Below are 23,677 nucleotides of genomic sequence, written 5' to 3' on the forward strand. Positions count from 1 at the left end.
ATCAAACTTTGTAAGGCTTCAATTCCATTTTGAAGTGTTCTACAGCCGATTTCCAAATGCAGTTATGAGCATAGGGCCTCATCCACCAAAAGCATATACTGGGAAAATATGGGAACACCCTCCACACTTTTCCAATATAGCAAGGCTTGCTATGCTATGAAAAAAACTAACCCAACAACTCTAAGGTGTGAAATAATATATTAACTAAAACTTTGTGAGGCTCTGAGCTAGCAACAGAAAATCAAGGCTACCATGTTATAGCCCTACCTGTACCACTGAACTTATCAATAAGCAGCAATACCAAGAACCAAGCCTGGCAAATCTCTCCCCTTATTCTTTGAAGCATAAACTGAATTAGAATTGAACTATAGCTAAAAAGAATATCCCTTCTAAAGTTAATTTACATTGGGAAGCAAATATTTACCTGAGTAACAAGCATGTTCCAAAATTATTCAGAAGATTTGTTCAAATAAAACTGCACAATGTGATGTACTTACACAAAAAGCACCTTTCCTCCATCGGTGACCTTTGAGAGTACGGTACAAACGGCCTGCAAAATAACCACCAAACAGCCTGAAAAGAAAACACAAATTTTCCATTAGGCTGGATAAGCTTAGGGGTACACTGTTTACCAAATACAGTCTCACAACCTTTAATACGGGTCTTACTGCACATGATTAAAATTGCACTGTCTCTACAGATGTTCAATTAAAGTCATTTCCTGAAAGCAATTAATTTGTTAACTGTTGTGGATTTTTGAAAGAATAGAATCAGAATGCCATGGCACAAAAATATGCCATTTGACTTATCAACTCTCGACCGATATTTTTCTTTTCATGAACCACCTACTCTAATCTCACTCACTCTCTCCATATTCTTCAATATCAAGCAACTTCACTGTAACCTCTCCAGTCCGGAAATCTATTGTTCAGAAACACCATTTGCCTGGAAATTTTTTGAGCAGACCCATCTGCTCCCTCAAAGTCATCAGCACCATTTTACTACAGTACTTTGGGAGTGGAAACAAGGAAGATATGGTATTTGGATAAATAAACCAATTTTTATAACTGCTTTGTAATGTTTTATCACTGTTTTGTGTTTCAGGTAAATATTTATATCTACAGTGTTTTCCGATTCACACATTTATGGTTGGGCATTCTAACATCATTTGAAAAGCCAGAAAATTCTGAAATCCAAAAGTGACTTGGTCCCAAGCATTTGGACTAGACAGGTTACAGTATATCTAATTCCCTTTTAAAATAATTTATGGATTCTGCTACAACATTTTGTCAGAATTCCACATTCTAACGACCTTCTGTAAAGATTTTTTTTTTCCATTTCCCTTAATTTTTTGCACATATAGATGCTGTTTACCTCTTAGTACTTACAGGAAGAAGGAACAGTCATTAAGAATTGAACTTTTCTAAAATGCATTTAAAGGATTAAGACAAGATAAAGCCCTACTATGACTTTATCCTGGATTATGCGCTTCTGAAAAATATCATGCCTTTTCTTTTTAAAAGTGTTACCCAATAACTCAAGTGCACGTTTTAATTACTGACTGTTTAGTTATTTCACAGCTACAAATTTGAAAGAGAGGAAGGTGGCGTTGAATATTTCACATTTTAGTTCAATACCTGCAATAGCTTTTTTAGCCATTTTGTGTATCTCTGATGAAAGGTCTACATAAGACCACCTGTGTTGAAAGGTAGGTCTTCCAATAATTATGGACAACGTCATCACAGATTCTCAGTTCATATATAAAATAGAAAAATGAATCTTGCAGTAGTTTTAATAAGAATTAAATATTATCTACAATTCACATCCAAATTTACTTCTTTTATTAGATGCAGGAACTATCAAAGAGAGACAACTGCTAGGGTCTTGGAAATAAAGGTAGGCCATTCGGCTTCGAGTCTAGTCTGCCATTAAATCACATCATTGCTGATTTGAAAATCAACTCCATTTAACTACCCTTGATCCATATCATGATACTCTTACCTGACAAGAATTTATCAATCTCAGGCTTGACAATTTCAATTAATCCAGCATCCACAATTTTTTAGGGAGAAAATTCCACATTTCAATTGTGTGGGGAAAAAGTGTTTTCTGATTTTACTCCTGAACAGCCTAGCTTTACCTTTAAGGTTTTTTTTCCCCTCATTATTCTGAACTCCCTAACAAAGGAAGTTTCCGTACCTACTTTTTCAAATATTATTTTAAGCACTTCAGTTAGATTACTCAACTTTCTGAACTCCAGGAAATACAACCCAAGTTTACACAACCCATCTCCTTAGTTTAACTCCTTAAGCCCACCTACAATTTTGATACATCTATACTGACCACCATCCAGGAAGGAATTATATTCCTCTTTTATGTAGTCCCCAGTACTGAACACAATCCGCCATGAGTTCTAACTAAGGCTCTGTACAACTAAAAGATAACTTCCTCTCCAAGGCCAATGCTCCTTTAGCCTTTTGGATTGGTTTTTGTACCTGAGCATTAGCTTTGAATACCCAAATCCCTTTACTCCTCCATTGTTTCTAGTCCCTTGGCAATAAAAAATATTCTGATTCATCTTTCTTGGATTCAAAGTGGATTAATTAATTTTTTACAATGAGTTCCATCTGCTACAGTATTGTCCATTCACTGAATTTGTCTATGTCCCTTTGGAACTTTCTGCACCCTTCTCCACAACGCACTGTTCTTCTCAACTTAACCCGTATATTCAAATGCAATACTCTTTATGCCTTCATCCAAGTCATTCATATTTATGTTGAAAATTTGAGGCTCCATACAAAACCCTAGGTATAACCTACATTCTGCTAATCAGAGTGTATCCTCACTCCGTCTCACAACTAATTGTTAACCCATGGCCTAAGCAATTCCATGCAGTCTAATTTTTAACAATAATCTCTTGCGCAAAGCCTTATTAAATGTCTTGTAGAAGTTCACATGGACAACATTCATAGACACTCCCCTGTCTGCCCTTGATAGTGACCTCAAAAAAATTAAACTAGATTATTCAAACAACGTGAAATATGACTCAACTAGTGCAGTCCTACAGGTTTTTGCCTTCATGCCTGACCTTGAACTGTGCTTCTTCAATAAGTTGCAACTCCAGGCCCCTGCACAAGATTCACACGCATTTGAAATACTTCTTCACAATGAATTTTCTCATGACACACACCATTAAGCTCAGCACAAATCTTGCAATTTCAGAAACTGAATTATCTGAAGTGCAAGCTCGCCTTATGGGTATCGGCAACGACAAGGGTCCATGGCAAATTGAGTTTTCAAACCAGTAGCACATTTAACAATTAATATTGAAGATGAACCAACTTTAATCAGGTCACAAACCTGAACCAGTCAAGTATCAACAAGAAAATCAGAGAACATGTTCAGGACCTGAAAGCTACTGACACAGTTTTCCCTCACTGTGTTGACAATAGAACTGTTAAAGGTGGGAGAAAAGAAAACTTGGGTCTACTTTTGGAACAAAGCATGACAATACACACAAGCCTACAGGCTGCAAGAGGGAAGAAGAGAAGAGTGAACACAATTGTCTGGTGCTTATGTGATGCCAGAAGCTGATCCAATGGTTGCTCCCTTTTCTGCATGATAATCTCTTAATTTTGTATATGGAGAGTGAATGAGGAGGAAAATACTCCAGTCCTTGAATTCAGCATAACAAAAAATAATTTTTTTTCAATTAACATACCCCATGAACATGAAGAGAAAACAAGCGGTTGTCATCAGTGCTCCTCTGCTGGATGGTGACAGCATTCCTAACATGGCAACGACTGAAAATGAAATCATATGCAACGTTATAAAAAGCTCTGAAAAATTCCAGCTATCATATTTTGAAGGAAGAAATATGCTGGCAAATACTCACTGATTACAATTAGGATCATGCAGAACAATTGGATCCCAGAACCTAAGAGAGAGCTGAGAATCATAGGATACTGAGGTGGCCTGAACACATCACCGTGGACCAGTTTCCAGCCAGATTCTTCCATTGTGTCCTCCTGCAAGCATCAAATTTAAAAATGCAAAAGGATTAACCTTCAATTAAAAATGTCACTTTGCACATTATTTTCACACGCTTCACCAGTACTTAACGCAAGTCCATCAAGAAAGCAGGCAAACAACTAGTTTCTCTGTTTCCTAATTGAGAGTCAGCTCCATCAGCATTTATTACTTTCTATTTAAATTTTCTACTGCATTTTGGGAAACGCTATGTCATTTACCTGGTTTCCCATGTGAATTCCACGTAATGCCTGTCTTTGTACTTTCTTCTCTACTTAACTGATAATTTTTCTACTCAACGGAGCAGTGCTAAGAATAGATCACTTCCACTTTTGTGTCAAGCAAAAGCAATTTGCAGCAGACCAAGTACATTGTGCCAATATGTACAGTAACTATCTCTTTATTCAGATCTACTTTAATTCCAACTTTAGGACCATAAGAATGTGCCGCACGTGCCACTCGTTTTCCACATAGCAGCCTTCCTCTGGTTTCTCAGTAAAACTGGAAATTTTGTATAAACTAAGGGTACCCTGCCAAAACATATTTCATGTAAAGGAATATTATAGCCAAAGGGAAACCTTCAATCCATGTACCTCAGTTAGGTTCAAACCCAGGCCCTAAAAGTGAATTATGAATGTGTGAACCTATTAAATCCAGATCCTTGAATTTCTCTTTACAGCTTGAACGGAGGATGTGACAAGATGAAACAGACTGAATGTAAGATGATTGAAAATAAGTGAAAACTTGAAAACAGACACACCGTGAGACACAAAGGAACTCATGGGGTCAAAAAAAATTACATGTAGGATTTAGTGATCTAATACAAGAGCAAAGTACCTAGGATGCTACAATTTTAAAATAAAACCAGAAAATGCTGGAAATATTCAGCAGGTCAGGCAACATCTGAGGAGAGAGTTAACATTTCAGTTAACCTTACTGCTGAGTATTTCCAACATTGTTGCTTTGATTAGACAATCTAATGTTGCACCATGTAAAGGGCTTTCCCTGAACTTTAATAACAGCTAACCTCCCCAAAAAAATCAAACCATTCATTATTTTAGTAGGTTTGATTTAATTTTGCACAAATAAAGCAAGCTGATCTCCTGAGGCATTGCTCATGAATAGTTTGAGAGTTGAAAGGGCAATTTTTTGTGGCACAATAGTTACTATTGCTGTTTTATTCCATAAACTTCTTGTAGTTGTCTCCCAATAACTTAGTTTAGATGGCGAGTTAACCCTAAATAGTTTTGGACAATATTCAATTTGCCAGACTGTTAATTTTTTTTATTGTTGGACACCATCATTAACAATCTGTTCTAAAATGGTTCTCCAGGGGAAAAAAAATAAATTAACCTCATCATTCCTATTATCTTCTGAAGAAATCACAACATAAACAAATCACAGAACGCAAAGCTGTCAAAGAAGGGACTTTTCCCATTCAGAAGGGTAGATTACAGTGGACCCTATTTATGTTCCCTCTAACTGCGCAGGTACATAGCAGCCTGGAATACAGCAGGCAGTGTAATAAACAGATGCACAACAAAGAAAATATAGAGGCAACACTAAACCAGATTAAAACATAAGTAGTAAACAGCACATGCTCCAAGTACAGTAGGACATACAGGGCTTGTGAAGCCATTGATATGCCGGTTACACTTGGAAGGTGATCCAAAAAAATATCAAGACTGAAGATCCAAATAAATAATGAGGACTTAAGAAGAGAAAAAGAGCAAGGCAGAAAGCTATTTTAGTGCATAGAAAATGGGTTGAGTGAATTAATTGCTTGGTTTTGTTTTTTGCTACATACGAATTAGGAGCAGAAGTAGGCCACTCGGCTCCTCGAGCCTGCTCTGCCATTCAATAAGATAATGGCTGATCTGATTTAACCTCAACTCCACATTACCACCTACCCCCGATGATCTTTCACCCCCTTGCGTATCAAGAGTCTATCTGGCTCCGCCTTAAAAATATTCAAAGACTGCTTCTGCCACCCTTTGAGGAAGGGAGTTCCAAAGACGCATGGCCCTCTGAAAGAAATTTTTTTTTCTCGTCTCTGCTTAAATGGGCGGCTCTTTATTAAATGGGTGACTCCTAGTTCTAGATTCTCCCACAAGAGGAAAACCTTTCCACATCCACCTGTCAAGATCCCTCAGGATCTGTTAATATACCATAAAACAGTTGTTATAACGTTGACTTTCAGGAGTATATAGTTGGCAGGGGGAAGAGTTTGAGGAAAACATGGATGCCGAAATTGCTTGCAACAATTGTAGCAGAGGAGTGAAGTACTTAGTTGTGTTTTATAACTGACTGTTAAGTAAACCAATTTGAATGCTTTGAACCTTAGATACTTTATTGCTCCACAGATGCAGCATACCAGGTGGCAAACCTTTATATAGATGAATAAATTAGTTGATTCCCCTTTCTCCAATGCCCCAAAAGTACAACTGCCCAGGAAGATAGGAATTTCCCTCAAATTGCCAGCAGCTTATTTAAATACCCTCCTTATTTCCAAGTCACTAAAATCCACCGGTCAAGAATACATACAATGTCATCTTCTCTGTTATAGTTCGCAATGTCTTTCCTGAGAGTTCGAATGATTATCATGCTGAGAATTCCTGAGAGAAAAAGAAAAAAAAAGTTTAAAAATGAGGTTTTCAAAAATGAAAGGTAAATAATGTCAACATTTTCAGACATGTTGGGGCATGGGCTCTAATTTTAACACAGCCATCATCTCAAGGCACCAGCCAGAGGTGTAAAAATGTTTTCCCTTAAGAGTATGTGAAAATTACACCTGATTAACTGTAAAACTTGTGCTCTGGTACATCCCTTTAAATAATATCCCAATAAATGTATTTCTGAGCAGGATGAAGGGAATGCATCACAAAATAATTAATCTCATGTTGATGAATAATTAGTTTTCCATGTTGATGACAAGGATTCAGGGCATTGTTACTTCACTGGTCAAAAATAAAAATACTTGGAAAAACTCAGCAGGTCTGGCAGCATCTGCGGAGAGGAACACAGTTAACGTTTCGAGTCCGTATGACTCTTCAACAGAACTAAGTAAAAATAGGATAAAAATTGCTATTTTTACTTAGTTCTGTTGAAGAGTCATACGGACTCGAAACGTTAACTGTGTTCCTCTCCACTGATGCTGCCAGACCTGCTGACTTTTTCTAGGTATCTTTATTTTTGCTTTGGATTTCCAGCATCTGCAGTTTTTTGCATTTACCTTAGTGTTACTTCACTGGGGCCATGTTTAGCAGTGCCTCTCTCATTGGACTGGAAACATATTGCTGTAGAAAATTCTCCTGAACACACACTCGGAACTCTTGCCCTTCTCTACCCTTTACACTACTACTATCCCAGTCAATATTCAGATAATTAAAGACCCCTGCCGTAACTATATAATTCTTGCATCTCCGTGTAATTTCCTTGCAATTTTTTTCTCCCTACATCTTTCTTATTAGCTAGTGGCCTATAGACTACATCAAGCATTGTAGTTGCACCTTTTTTGTTCCTTAGCTCTAGGCAAATAAATTCTGTCCTAGACTCCCCTGGGAAATTCTCTCTCTCCAGCACTGTAATGTTCTCCTTAATCAATGCTGCCATCCCTCCCTCTTTCCTATCTTTCCTGAACAACTTGTATCCAGGAATATAATAGCCAGTCCCACCCTTCTTTGAGCCAGGTCTCCATTATAGCCACATCACCACAGGCAGAATTTTATGCTGCTCGGGCGGGTGCGTGCCCGGCCCACTTGGACATAAAATCATGCGAGATGACGTCAGGCGAGTATCCTGATGTCATCCTGTGCTCGTGCAATATTTCAGTCGGTGGGCGTGTGCAAAATTCAGAAGTGCGCCTGCCAAAATTGTTTTTTGATATGCAAATAAAACATTTGAAATCTAAAAAAACAATTAAGAAGGCAATTAAGCCCGTTAACGGCACATTTGTCTGTCATTTTACGTAGCCCGTCCAACCTCATGGTTTCACTAGAGTTTGGAGTTTTACTTGGAGCTGGTGTACTTGGTCACCGCCTTTGACCCCTCCGACACGGCATGTTTGGCCAATTTCCCGGACAGCAGCAGGTGCACGGCGGTCTGGATCTCCCGGGAGCTGATGGTGCTGCACTTGTTGTAATGGGCCAGGCGAGACGCCTCGCCTGCAATGCATTTGAAAATGTCGTTGACGAACAAGTTCATGATGCTCATGGCCTTGGAGGAGATACTGGTGTCCGGGTGAACCTGCTTCATCACTTTGTAGATGTAGATGGAGTAACTCTCTTTCCTGACTCTTCTTGCCACTCTTAGTTGGTGCCTTCTTCCGAGCTTTCTTAGCCCCTTCCTTGGAAACTGCTGGCTTCTTTTCGTCACCCATTCTCACGTTCAATTTTAAGAACCGAATGACATGGTTGGTGGACAGGCAAATCGGCCAGGCAGCCTTTGCACTTTTCAACAACCTCATCCACGGGCGGGATGAGATTTCCGTGAAGAAATAAAATAAATAGATTTCTGTGAACAGCATTTCATAAGCTAAATTTTCAGGTGACTGATTATGATGCACGGACTCTTTTTTTCAGCTTTTGAAACCTTTATTTTTGTTGTTTCAGATCTTCAGCTCCCCGAGGCAGCTCTCTGCCGCTAGGGAGCTTTCTGCAAGCGGTGGCCTGCGCCCTCTTTGACGTCATCGCCCGCCCTCTTCCTGCTCCCACCTCGGCAGCGCTGAGCATTTCAGTGCGCGTTTCACGCTGACTGGCCGTTAATTGGCCAGCCAACATGAAGTCGCAGTTGGGGGCTGATCATGGTTGGCGGTCCGTTTCCCGGCCGAGCCCGGGCCTGCCAATCTGAAAGTTCAAGCCCATATTTCCAAATGGCTATCTGCACCTACAACTCACCAATCTTATTTACCATGCTCCATGCTTTCACTTACATGCACAGTAACCCTAATTTAGACTTAGTACTTTCCACCTTACTCTGAACACACCTAAAAACTTACCATTTCCTACTATAGTGCTATCCATCTCTCCCAGTATTTTGTGCTCCTTAGTATTCCTATTTATATTAACTTCTGGTTCCCATAACATTGTCAATTAGTTTAAACTCTCCCCAGTAGCACTAGCAAATCAACCTGCAGTGAAATTGGTTCAGGCTCTAGGTGCAAACCGTCCAGCCTGTATGGTTCCCATCTTCCCCAAAACTGGTCCCAATGTCCCAGGAATCTAAAGTCCTCCCTCCTGCACCATCTATCCAGTCATGCTTCATTTGCTTTATCCTCCTATTTCTATACTCACTTGTGTGTAGTACCAGGAACAATACAGATTACTACATTTGATATCCTGCTTGCTAATTTCCTACCTAGCTCCCTAAATTCTGACAGAAGAACCACATCCCTTTTCCTGGTACCAATGCGGACCATAACAGCTGGCTGTTTACTCTCCCTGCTCAGTGTATTCTGCAGCCGATGACATCCTTGACCCTGGTACCAGGCAAGCAACTTACCATCCTGGATTCACATCAGTGGCCACAGAAACATCTGTTCCCCATATTATTGAATCTCCTATCACTATTGCTCTTCTAGTCATCTTTTGTACCCCCGTACAGCTGAGCCAAGCATGGTGCCATGGACTTGGCTCTGGCTACATTCTCCAGGTGAACCATTGCTCTCATCAGCGTTCAGAACTGAATACTGGCTGGAGAGTGAGATGCACTCAGCGAACTCCTGCACTACCTGCCTGCCCGATGTAAGTCATTGTTGTCGACCTCAACTGGCCTGAGCGCTGCTGATATCTGAGCCTGCCAGCAAGCTACTTCAAGTCAGTTGACAATCATGGAGGTCTGCCAGCACTGGTACTATGATTTTCCAAAGATAACTGCAAAAAGAACAGACCTACCAGCTGAAAACAGAATACACTAAAATTACACAGGTAATCTGAGCATTTTCCCCATGGGTGAGGCATGTGTGACATACCTATCTGATATATTATATTTTTATGCATATTAGGTATTTAGTTTCCCGAAAACAGGGCTTCCCAAACTGTGGGTTGTGAAGCTAGTACTGAATGATAACAGCTGCAAGGCCCTTTTTAAATTCTCATTTTTTTTTCTATTGGTGGGCGTGGTCTAATGGACTGCTTTGAGGCCTGATTGCTGCTGCTGCAAAAAAACCCCCTGTGAATAGGTAGGTGTTCAATTTTATTTTGTAGAAACTTTGCCTTTTCATCAACCCCTCTAACACTCAACTTCTGCTTCCCCCACCACCCACCCCACTCAACCAATGAAGCCTGTGTCTCTCCCCACGCGCCCTCCCCCGTCCCCAAAACACTCAACAGCTCCCCCACAGATCTTCATTCTGGGGTCACCCAAAGTCTCCGGCCTTAAAATGGAGTCACACTGGGAAAAGGTGTAGGAAGCAGATGGCAAGAACTTTCGAGGAGTGGCGATCACAGTTAGAATGACACTCCACTCCTTTTTACTTACATTGGAATGCAGCTGCACATTTTGCACTCAAATTTCTGACTCAGGCCTTCACAGAATAGTACAATGCAGCAAGTTCCGAGGCCTTTAGTCTAGTGTAGCAGAGTCAGGAAAAGGAAGCCACCCCCTTTTGTGGCATTAGCTGCCGTAAAGCATGTAAGTTTAAAGATCCCAGCCACTCAGAGGCCAGGGAGAAGGTAAGTGTGTAAGGTAAGTGGGTAGGATAGCGGCTTGGGGGGCGGGGGGGGGAAGAGGCGGTGCATGTTGGTGGGTAGGATGGGTTGGCTGGTCAGTTGGGAGAGGGTAGGGCCGGATGGTCAGTTGGGGCAGGTTAGATGGGTCAGGGGTGGATGACCAGTTTTAAAGGGTTGGTGAGGGCAGTTGGGGGTTCAGGTAGTCAGTTGGGATGTAGGGGGATAATCGGGGGAGGAGTCAGGGGTCCAGTGGGTGGGGGGGGGGGGGGGGGGGGGGGTGTAGTCAGAAGGCTGCCTGTAGGGTGTCAGTTATATAGTTACCCAGGAGTTAGAAGCAGTTCTAAATCTTCTAACCTTTCCTGGATAACTATTTTGTTAAGGCAGTCGGAACCATCTGAAGTCTCCGATTTAAATCAGTGTATCGGATGGTCCTCAGTGCTGGGTAATTGCCCATTGAAAGTTTGAACTTATCGGGCAATTCCCACGCAGTCCTTGGCATGGGGTATTCCAAGGGGTGGACAGCGCATCTTCTGAGATACCTCCCGGGTACGATTCTACCCACCCCGGAGATCAGAAGTTGTGAGCCTTAGCCTTTGCTTTTACATAGTTAAGAAATGATATGTAACAAAGGAGGAAGTGTCTTAACTGCTATATAGACAGCCTATTATATTATATATAATTACACAGAATATGCAGCACAGGAACAGGCCATTCACTCCAACATGAGCCATCTCCCACTCCTCTTCATCTAATCTTACTCTTTTCTCCCTTGTGTTTGTCTAGCTTCCCTTTAAATGCATCTATGCTAGTCACTTCAATTTCCTTGTAGTGGTGAGGTCCACATTCTAACCAGTCTCTAGGTAATGACAGTTCTCCTGAGTTCTCTACTGAATTCATTAATGACTATCTTATGTTTACATCCCCTAGTTTTGGCCTCCTTCTCAAGTGGACACATTGTCACTACAATTTACCCCATCAAACTCTTTCATAATCTCAAACAATCATGAAATGGTTCTATTGAAAAAAGAGTAACAATAATCAACTCACCAGAGAGAAAGAAAACTACAACCACCGAATTCACAATTGAGAACCAATGAATCTGTACATCACTCATGGTTAAGTAGGTGTCCCAGCGTGATGCCCATTTAATAACACTTCCCTAGAAATACAAAGCACAGACAGTTCCACATAACATTTTACATTATACATATTCTCCATAAATGATTTGATATTAACTTGATACAGCATAGTTTCATATTCTAGTAAAGTTTAATTATACAGTCTGATCAAAGTTTTACAATAACCTGAGGCCAGAGTAACAGTACAAAACTCAACTTTAAACCTTCAGGTCATCTTGACATACTGGGTGTCATATGCACAAACAAAAGCAGATGTTATTTTCTTGTGCACAATACAAAGAAAATGATGGACTATTTGTTCATAGCTTTGTGGTTCATGTGCTTCAAATGCACAATGGTTCACATTTTCATTCCACAAATATTGCACTTTTGGCAATTTTAAGTTTAAATGACCATAGCAAACACAGATGGCTCTGGACTTGACTCATGTGGGGCTTTATTCAGAGATATGGATTTTTGACATGGCACTTACCTCCCAACGGACAGAGTAAGTAAAAAGCACATAATTTTCTTTGTTGGGATCAATCTCCTGGGGAAGGGAGCCTGCAGCCTCAGGCAGAATGCAATTTCCTTGCTCATCAGCTTTTAGATCTGGGACAAAAAGTTAATTATAACAATTCAATAAATATAGTTTACAACAGCCCAATATTTACTGGGCTCAAACAATTTTTGGAATTTTACTCATGTAATGAGACATATTTATTTAGTGCAGGAAATGCTAACTGGACTGATTTTGTTAGCAGAATAGGTTAATAAGTCACCTTTAATTTATCACTTACTCAAATTAAATGAACAAGTAAAATACTGTGCCCATTTTTTCTACTTTAACTTGTCCCTCAGAATAATCTTGTTATTAAAAATGTCTGCTTGTTCTTTTGCAAAAAAGGAGAGAGTTCACCTTTCCAACACTATTACCTGACCTAAAATTTATTATGTTGGGAATGAGAAAAGGAAGATAGCTCTTAATCAAACTGGGCACTGTACAAACAAATATAATCTGATGGAACAAAAGAAAAATAGAAGCTGCAGCAGGAATTTTTCCTGAATATATAAATACAGAAGCTACTATTACCCATAGTAAGATTCCACAACAACAATTAAACTCTTTTTTGGTGGCCATGATAAGGGCCATGATATTGGCCAGGGCACAAATTTCCTAGTCCTGAAATGATGCAATGGATCTTTAACATCCACCTGAAGTAGCAGCTGGGGTCTTGTTTTAACATCTCATCCAAAGGACAGCACCCCTAACAATGCCATACTTGCTCATTACTGCACTGAAGTATCCATCTAAATTAGAAGTATTCAGGCATTGCTGCCCCAAGGTCTTTTTCAATTTAGTATCTTAAATTCATTAATTTTCTTCTGTAATACTTCAAACAAACATCTATGTCACTGTTCCAACATGAGCTTCAACCTCCAGCTGCTCTCGAACTCTTCCAGAAGTTTATTCACCCGTTCCATGATACTCCCGGGCACCAAGGAGACAAGTGTCTATACACTGTCATGAGGCTATGCCCCTTTTATTTTTGAAATATGATTGGTAAACTTTCAACTGACTGGAAACGTTGCAATTTGAACTGAGACAGCAAACTACTTAAAAATTCAAGGCCAAGGTGAAGGTGAGAAACAAACAAATCACCCTCAGAGGTGTGTGAAGAGAAAGACATTTCCTAATATCCAGACACCCATCGAAACTCATAACTGTCTAAAGGAGAGACATTAAAAATGCAAAGTACTGGATGTTGAAACTATGGATGCCACAAGCACCCAAAATCTCTTGGAAATACAAAATGGGTGAAGTATTTCAAGGCAGGGCTGCCCAGCCACTAGAGAGAGATTGCAAGTGACACAGGCAGTGCCAAGAAATTCTTCAATAGAGGAAGCAGGCTGAAGGCCGCTCTCTCTATCTCTCTCTCTCTTTTGGAATAAGTGGATCGACTGGTTTGAGAGGCCAACTCTACTAGAAACCTACCAGCGAGCTGAGATCTCATCATAATTGTAACATCCTCTACATCTGATCGCATCCAAGAACCATCTAAGCCAAATGAGCTGCAGCGTTTAAAATTTATGTCTCAAGGACAATCAAAGGACGCTTAACCGTATATTCTTTTACTTTCTTTTATTTTTCTTCTCAGGTTTAGTAGGTAATAAATTTGCTCTTTCTTTGACTTGAGAAAACCTTGTTTGATTGGCTCATTATTGCTCATAGCTCAAATAGTTAAATACATTCTGATTTGGAAAAGGAATACCCTCATAAAAAATAAACTTAAACCTTTGTTGCGACCATAGACAAGGAAACCACCTGTTGATTACCAACTACAGGATCCTGACCCCCACAGCTAATGAATCAGAATTTCACTATGTTGAATACCAATTGGAAGAAGCACTGAGGATGGCAAGGGCACAGAATGTGCTCTGGGTGGGGAAATCAATGTCCATCACCAAAAGTGGCTTGGTAGCATGACTACTGACCAAGGTGGCCAAGTCCAAATGGACAAAGCTGCTGGAAAGGGTCTGCGGTTGATGGTGAGGGAATCAACAAATGGGAAAAACCTATTTGACCTTGCCCTAGCCAGTCTACCTTTCGCAGATGCATTTGTCCATGACTGTATTTGTAAGAATGGCTACCACTCGGTCCTTGTGGAGATGAAATCCCATCTTCATACTGAGGATACCCTCCATTGTGTTGTGTGGCATTACCACTGTGCTGAATGGGATAGATCTCAAACAGATCTAGCAACTCAAAACTGGGCATCCATGAGGCAACATGGACCATCAGCAGCAGCACAATTACATTCAATAACCTCATGGTCTGGCATATCCCCCACCCTACCCTTACCGTCAAGTTGGGAGATCAACCTTGCTTTAATGAAGAGTGCAGGATGGTATGCCAGGAGAAGCACCAGGCTATCTAAAAATGAGGTGTCAACCTAGCGTAATTACAAAGCAGCACTCACTGCTTGCTTGCATGCCAAACAACGGGAGCAGCATATGATAGGCACAGCTAAGTGATCCCAAATCAGCAAATCAGATCTAAGCTCTGCAGTCCTGCCACATCCAGTTGTGAATGGTGGTGGACAATTAAACAACTAACAGGAGAGGGATGCTCCACAAATGTCTGCATCCTCAATAATGGGAGAGCCCAACTCACCAGGGCAAAAGAGAAGGCTGAAGCATTTATAACCATCTTCAGCCAGAAGTGCCAAGCAGATGATTCATCTTGGCCTCCTCCGGGGGTCCCCAGCATCACAGATGCCAGTCTTCAGCCAATTCAATTCATATGATATCAAGAAACAGCTGAAGGCACTGGATACTGCAAAGGCTTTGGACCCTGACAACATTCCAGCAATAGTACTGAAGATGTGTGCTCCAGAAGTTGCCACACCCCCTAGCCAAACTGTTCCAGTACAGCTATAACACTGACATCTATCTGGCAATGTGGAAAATTGTCCAGGTATGTCCTGTCCACAAAAAGCAGGATCAATCATTTTGATTTTAAGAAGGCAAATAGTTTGTTGGCCTTTACTGCAAGAGGATTTGAGTAAAGGAGTAAAGATGTCTTACTGCAATTATATAGAGCCTTGGTGAGACCGCACTTGGAGTAGTGTGTGCAGTTTTGCTCTCCTTATCGAAAGAAAGATATACTTGCCACAGAAGGAGTGCAATGAAGGTTCATTAAATTAATTCCAGGGATGGAGGGATTGCCCTGTGAGGAACGATTAAATAGATTGGGCCTTTATTCTATGGAGCTTAGAATGAGAGGTGATCTCCTTCATACATACAAAATCCTTACAGGGCTTGACAGGGTAGGTGCAGGATGTTTCCCTGGCTCAAGTCTAGAACCAGGGGACACAGTCTCAGAATAAGGGGCAGGTCATTTAGGACTGAGATGAGGAGGAATTTCTTCAGAGGGTGGTGATTCTTTGGAGTGCTCTGCCCAGGAGGCTGTGCAGGCTGTCGGTGAGTATGTTCAAGACTGAGATCGATAGATTTCTACATATTAAAAACATCAAGCGATATGGGGATAATACAGGAAAATGGTGTTGAAGTAGATCATCAGCCATGATCCCATTAAATGGTGGAGTGGACTCAAAGGGCTGAATGGCCTACTCCTGCTCCTATTTCTTATGTTTTTAAATTTAATCCGGTCAATTACCATCCCATCAGTCAACACTCGATCATCAGCAAAGTGATGGAAGGAGTCGTCAACAGTGCTATCAAGTGGCACTTGCTTAGAAATAACCTGCTCACTTTTGCTCAGTTTGGGTTCCGTCAGGGTCACCCAGCTCCTGACCTCATTACAGCCTTGGTCCAAGCATGGACAAGACAGCTGAACTCAAGAGGAGAGTGAAAGTGACTGCCCTTGACCTCAAGGCAGCATTTGACCGAGTGTGGCATCAAGCAACCCTAGTAAAACTGAAGTCAATGGGAATAAGGGGGAAACTCTCCACTAGTTGAAGTCATACCTAACAAAACGGAAGATGGTTGTGGTTGTTGAAGATCAATCATCTCAGCCCCAGGACATCATTGCAGGAGTTCCTCAGGGCAGTGTCTCAGGGCTAACCATCTTCAGCTGCTTCATCAATGACCTTCCCTCCATCATAAGGTCAGAAGTGGGGATGTTCACTGACAATTGAACAATGTTCAGCACCATTCACAACTCCCCAGATAGTGTAACAGTCTGTGTCCATATGCAGCAAGTCCTGGACAAGATTCACACTTGGGCTGATAAGTGGCAAGTAACATTCACGCCACACAAGTGCCAGGCAATGCCCATCTCAACAAGAGAGAATCTAACCATCTACCCTTGACATTAAACAGCACTACCATCACTGAATTCCCCACTACCAACTCCCTGAGGGTTACCATTGACCAGAAACTGAACTGGAGCAGCCATATAAATGCTATGGCTACAAAAGCAGGTCAGAGGCTAGGAAATTTGCAGTGAGTAACTCACCTCTTGACTCCCCAAAGCATGTGCACCATTGGCAAGGCACAAGTCAGGAGTGTGATGGAATACTCTCCACTTGCCTGGACAAGTGCAGCTCCAACAACACTCAAGAAGCTTGGTACCATACAGGACAAAGCAGCCCATCCACCACTTTAAACACTCACTCCCTCTGCTACAGTGGCAGCAATGAATCCAACCACAAGGTGCACTGCAGCAACTCACCAAAGCTCCTTTGACAGCACCTCCACCACCTAGAAGGCCAAGGGCAGCAGATACATGGAAACACCACCATCTGGAAGTTTCCGTCAAAGCCACCCACCACCCTGACTTGGAACTATATCGCTGTTCCTTCACTGTCTCTGGGTCAAAATCCTGGAACTCCCTTCCTAATAGTATTGTGGATGTATCTACACCATATGGGCAGCAGTGGTTCAAGAAGGCAGCTACACCATTACCTTCTCAAGGGCAATTAGGGATGGGCAATAAATCCTGGCCTAGCCAGTGACCCCCACATCCCATGAACGAGTAAAAAAAATTTTTTAAAACATAGCTAGGGTTAGCTTGAACACTCATTTTCACTAAATTAATGCAAGAATCAAGCTCCATTTACTCACTTTACACAAGTATTAATTCTTGAAAAAAGCCTTTCATCCAACTGCAATTGATAACAGTGCTGACCTCCCACTGAAGCTAAACTTAACATCCTCTTGGCCTTTTATAGTCCACTGGCCTCTCTCAGGTTGAGCCTTTGGGACACTTATTTTAAGGCTCAAAGGAAAAGTGAGCTGACAACAGAAACAATGGTGACTTTATTTTCGACAAAAAGGGGAGATTGCAGAGCGATTGTATGGATTGAATAACTGTATTTCATCAACATAGTTCACAAACATTTTATCTGTGCCCAAGAATTATTTGCATAGTCCCCAACATTGTCTTTTTTCATATCACTGAAATGTGAATTGATATAAAGCACAAGGAAATACCCAGGTACCAATATGTAAGCAATGATTAAAGGGATCCAACCTGCTAACTTTGCTCAAAAAGCAAAACATATTTCAGTCAAAACAATGGACTATTGATAATAGAATAAATCCACATAAGCACAGAACCAGAAATGTGAACTGCTTTTTCCCCAAAGTTCAATATTATTGTTTGCTGCATTCTACTTTCAATATGCTGTCATGTTGCAAAAAAAAGTACAACATAGGGCCAATGATATTACTTCTGTGATGTTGAGGTTACCTTTAGAACATTCTCAGCATTTTTTGAGGCATAGTTCCCTGCTTAGTACATGAATCTATACACAAGTGTAACAAACACAAATCAGAGCAGTGTTGATAATGCAAGCTTAGTTATTCACTTACACGTTTTGCATTTATTTCTCCTTCTTTGAGGTTGTTTGTCTATTACTATATGCAACTGTGCTCAAATCATATCCAGAAATAATACTATTACCTTCATACTTAACACTTTGTGGTACAACTTCAAAGCGCACAACTCTGTATGTAGGTTCCTGGTCTTTCTCTATTTCTTCCTTGTGATAATAGACAATGAAGGAGAGATGGTTGTGGAGGTAGAACTGAAAAATAAGATTGTGTTAACTCAGTCATATATTCAATAGAAGTGTGAGCTGGAGGTACAATATTAGGTATGCCTGTTCTTCCACTATACCTACATCTATGTGCTCACATGCATACACACAAGACAGACAACTGCAAAGCAGCTCACAATGCAGGTATAACAACTGGTAATTATAAAGTTTAATTTGTATGTGACAGTTTCTATACTGGATTAAGTCTAAAATATTAACTTGATGAGCGTGAAAGCTTACATTTGCCACTCTCAAAAGGAAAAATTTAGATCAGAATAACACGTTATTTTGCTACTGCGATGCAATAGGCATAATTAATTTCTACTTTGTACGTACCCATGTTGTGGAAATATGGTGAGCGATGCTATTGTACGATCATTTAAACATTGTGTAAAATTCCTTATTATTACTTTAACTGATAACACATTTATTCCAAATGCTGGAGAATGAAACTTGATATTTGCATTTAAACATTTATGATAAAAATCACTAATTTCTAGATATAAATCGTCACAAAATTCTGTTCACTCATTACCAGCATTTATTAGGGATTCATAAATGAAATACTTAGAAGTTTCTAAAGTAATTTTTATTTTATTTAATTGCAATGGAAGATTATCTGAAAAGGTCATTATACAAGAATAGGGGCACTTCTAGAATAAATTATCTTTTAACAAAGCATGCTGTTTTATGTTAGTATTTTAAGTTTATTTGTCATGCATTAACACTCGGGACAAAGCCATTCAACTGCCATCAACTACAGAACTCACAAGCAGGTGGCTTAAGAAAAGTAGCACTTTTTTTCTCACGTCAGATTCCTATCAAGAATCATCCATACTGAAAAATCTTAGGGCTGGTCATTTCATGCTGATTATCATGCAGTTTAGTTCGTTGCTTACTTAATGGGCCAAATGTCTAATTTCATTTCTGTACATACACCATGTTATTAGCGCGGTTAAACTACTTGCCCTAGAAGTATGTCTGGTTAGTTTTACCTTGTTGTTGTCGATAAATCCAAGTCTGTAACCATGCTCAAACTGTACTTCCTTTTCTTTCTTTTTGTCATTGTCGTCATGGTTTGGGTAAAATTCTAAGCGTGTTGCAACAGGCAGGTTATCTGCAATTCTGTAACATACAGTTGCCATTCACATATTAAGGAGAAGAATGAATCAAACTTTACATTCAAAATATCGTGCAAAATTATAGCCTCAATAGCTATGTGTGGCAGAGTATTCCATGTTCTAATTACCCCTGCAAAAATGTCTGACTTCCCCATGAACTTCTCATCATAATCTTAAGTCTACGTCACCCGGTCACCAAACCTTTGACTCGGTCAAAGCTTTTCCTAGTTTTGAAAACCTCTTACATTTGTCCCCTAGGCCTTCTTTGTTCCAGTGTCAAAAGCCTCAATTTTTTTTTTGTTATTCATTCATTGGATGTGGGCTTTGTTGGCTGGACCAGCATTTATTGTCCATCCCTAGTTGCCCTTAGGTGGTGGTGAGCTGCCTTCTTGAACTGCTGCAGTCCATGTGATGTAGGTAAGCCCACAGTGCTGTTGGGAAGGGAGTTCCAGAATTTTGACCCAGCAACAAAATTTCTTAAGGTTTTCTTAATTATGACCTAATTCCTGGTACCATTCCAGGGAATGTTTGCTGGATCGTGACAATGTAGCACTGTCTGTCCAACTCTTGCTCCATTCAAGCGCAAACACTGCTAGGAGCTTGGGGTTGATAAATTTACCCTGAAGCCTCAACTTCAAGTACTCCTTGATCATGCATAATACAGCACGTATAAAGCTCTCCACTCTATCCTGACAATGCATTAAACTGCAATCTCAGAAGAGCAGCAGCTATAAGTGTGTTTTTTCCCCTACTTTTCACACCAGCTATCCTTATAGCTCTCCATTAGCCTGCTAACTTTGTGCCCAAATCCAGGTTATTTTTCAATGGGTACTAGGTACTATTAGGAACTGAGTTGGTATAAACACATTTCTGGTACAGCTAATAGAAAGGAGGGATGCCTTGTTTTAAGCTCTGAGGTTACATTAAGCATTTACTAGCAGACTACAGGGGAGTTTCGTTCATATTTATTAAAGACAAAAGACAGTATTGTATCCAGTTGTTTTTAACTTCATAGGTCTTGTAAAGTATAAAGAAAAAAGGTCCAAAACCAGGTACAAATCAGCCAATAAATAATTATTCATTCTATTTACCTTGGTAGCAGTCAATTATGGTTTTACTGTCAAAGTAGCTACTAGCCTGACCAATACTTATTTTCAATCAATATCACTAAAACACATTGTTTTTTGTGGGATCCTGCTGTGCACAAATTGGCTGCTGAGTTTTCCACATTACAACAGTGATTACTCTTCAAAAAAGTACTTCATTGGCTGTAAAGCATTTTGGGACATCTTGAAGTCACAAATGGCGTTATAAAAATATATGTATATTTTTAATTTGCAAAGTGAACCTAAAAATGGAACAGTACATGGTTTTGTAGAGCATGCATCTATAAATGAATTACAAAAGGTGAGGTAAGCACCTCATCAAGGATTAGTAACTCTATGCTCCAGATGGCCAAGAAACATGAAGCAGGGTTGACACCAAAAGGCTGCTCACTCAAAAATCGGCTTTTTAAAAGCAAAGCTCAAAATTTCTATTCCTGCGGGCCAAATTTGTCAATCGGTGACAGTTCTCATGTTTAAATTAGTTAGTTTCAGCCACCAACATTTCTCACCTCTTTTAGTTTCTCGCTGAGCTACCCTAATGGGAGTAAAGGGTGTAGATGGAAAACGATTATTCTTCACTACAATGTCAATATGAACAGTACAATGCAGCCATTTAGAATTCTACAGCATGAATCATGTGGTAAAGATCTTCAATTTGAAAAAAATGTCACATTGCACCAGGAAAACTCCCACTATCTGTTTTAGTTTGCGTTTATGTTTTCTTATAAAAGAAAAGCCGGGTTGAAAACTAGGAGTTAAATCATTTAAGTGTTGTTTCCAGTCCCTGGTCAATTGAAAACAGATTCCAATGAAAGGCACAGAATTAGTAATGGCTTCAACCCCCTGCTGTCAACTCTACAACTGGTCAATTATGAATTATTTATGTTCCTGGTCCACTCCAGATTACTATGCAAAAAAGAGAGATCACCATTAGGATTCCCTCTATAAATTAAGTACTGGCAATTCCAATAGACTCCTGAGTGGCCTCCCATGTTCTACCCTCCTTGTCTAAATTTGAGGTCAACTAAAACTCTGCTATTCGTGTCTTAACTTGCACCCAATTCCATTCAACCATCACCCCTGTCCTCACTGACCTACCTTGGCTCCCGGTTAAGCAAAGCCTTCATTTTGAAATTCTCATTCTTGTTTTCAAATCACTCAGTGGCCTCGCTCTTCTCTATCTCTGTAGTGTCCTCCAGTTCCACAACCCTCTAAAACCTAAATATCTCAGCTCTAATTCTGGCCTCTTGAACATCCTCAATTTTAATTGCTTCATCACTGGCAGCTGTGCCTTTAGCCAAGGCCCTAAAGCTCTGGAATTCCCTCCCTAAATGTCTCCAACTTTCTTCTCTCTTTCCTCCTTTAAGACTCTCCTTAAAACCTCTTTAAAACAATTTTTTTGTCACCTGCCCTCACATTTTGTTACTTGGTGTCAATTTTTTTTTAACATTATAAAGTTTTATAACATGCCTGTGCAGCACCTTGGGACACTTTAAAGCACTATGTAAATACAAATTGTTACTGTTGAGATAATAACGATAAATTTTATCCTTAAATTATTTCAATATTTTTCTTTAACCTATGAGCATTCATACATGAATGCAGAAAAACAGCAAAATTATCTGAGTTCTCAGGTTGACACTGTGAAGAAATTCAATTAAAACAGCCAGTATAACAAGCAAAACAAGGTCACATAAACTGTCCATATCTACAGGCCTTAGCTCAATGCACACAGTTTTCTTTGCAACCCATTTTAACAGCAAGCAGGAAACTATGCATGTTACTCCAGATTTCACATTGTGGAGATTTACAACAATGAATAGTTTTCACCTTCCTGATAGTAAAAACTACTTCTAAATGTACTCTGTACTACAAAATAAGCATCAATTTCTCTACGCCAGTTCCAGTATTTACTCATTGAAATCTAAAAAGAAATCTAAAATTTTGTTATCAATTAGTTGTTGAATAACAGTGCATGCAGCCATACAGGTCTTAAGATTCCAAGTTCAAATCCTGGTTGTGCTGAGTTAGCTAATCTTAACTGCAAGTGCTATCAGTGGACTCAGTACCTTCATGATAGGGAAGGGAAATTAAACTCAGGGTCCTGCTTGTTAGTCAACAACATGAATCTATGTGTGGCCATTCATGTATAGGCGTATAGGATCAGGCTCAGCTGTGGTGTCCCATGGTAAAGTAATGACCTACCAATACACAGTCTACAATAGACTCAAGAAAAGGTTCCTTTATGGAAGCAGTGTGACATCAAAAACATTTTAAGCAAGCTAATGAACTGTGTGTGTTATAACAGCAAAAATAGTTACACGTACAAATGAACATAATATTCTTCTCGAATCCTTTCTACAATCAGTTTACTTTCTGCTACTTTAAACCTGACAGGTTTGTTTGGCTTGTCACAGAGCACTTCACATTTCTTTTCAATGTTCATGTGCAAGTTATATGGTGTATTCACAATCCGATCACCTCTCAAGACCTCACCTGTAAAATACAAGAACAAATATAAGTTATTCCATTTCTTTGTATTATACCCATCTGCATCATTATTTTTGGACATGTAAGATTATTGATGACACATTTACAGGAACCAAATAAAACAGCTATAACCAGTGCTGGATTTACATATAGCTAAGTAAGCTACAGCTTAGCGCCTCACATTATGAAGGCCCTCGAAATATTTTTTAAAAGATTAAATTTCAAGTTTTACATAATTGGTTGAAAACTAAAAGAGACAGGGAAAAAAACTCTCCAAAATGGACATTTTGGTTCTGATATGACAAAATATACTTATATGGCCACAGATATATTTGTCATATTGCATTTATAAATCCGAGCAAAAGTAACTAATTCACATCTGTGGTGCCGTCCTTTCTCCTGACCTCCGACAATCACATGATCCATAGAGACGCTTCAATCACTAAATAAAGTGCCTTATACGGCTTTTTCGAGTCAATAATAAATATAAAAGTTTTTTTACTTTAAAATGTCTTCCTTTTAAAAAAAAATTCTAGAAACTAATAAAGTCTGAAAATCACACGTGATGCAGTCTAATCC

General features: G+C 39.8%; 1 protein-coding gene across 1 annotated transcript in view; it reads right to left on the reverse strand.

Moving 5' to 3' along the window:
• tm9sf4 (transmembrane 9 superfamily protein member 4) overlaps positions 1-23,677 on the reverse strand; it is a 73,770-nt gene that overhangs the window by 16,272 nt on the left and 33,821 nt on the right. Inside the window, exons 4-12 of the mRNA XM_078555158.1 lie at positions 22,936-23,104; positions 19,377-19,506; positions 18,246-18,369; positions 12,309-12,427; positions 11,745-11,856; positions 6,574-6,644; positions 3,896-4,028; positions 3,722-3,803; positions 498-573 (exon numbers count right to left, since the gene is read on the reverse strand). Of these exons, the coding sequence (XP_078411284.1) occupies positions 498-573; positions 3,722-3,803; positions 3,896-4,028; positions 6,574-6,644; positions 11,745-11,856; positions 12,309-12,427; positions 18,246-18,369; positions 19,377-19,506; positions 22,936-23,104 (1,016 nt within the window). The remainder of the gene's footprint in view (positions 1-497; positions 574-3,721; positions 3,804-3,895; positions 4,029-6,573; positions 6,645-11,744; positions 11,857-12,308; positions 12,428-18,245; positions 18,370-19,376; positions 19,507-22,935; positions 23,105-23,677) is intronic.

The sequence above is a fragment of the Cetorhinus maximus genome, chromosome 13 (genome assembly GCF_964194155.1).
Source record: "Cetorhinus maximus chromosome 13, sCetMax3.hap1.1, whole genome shotgun sequence".
NCBI lineage: Eukaryota > Metazoa > Chordata > Chondrichthyes > Lamniformes > Cetorhinidae > Cetorhinus > Cetorhinus maximus.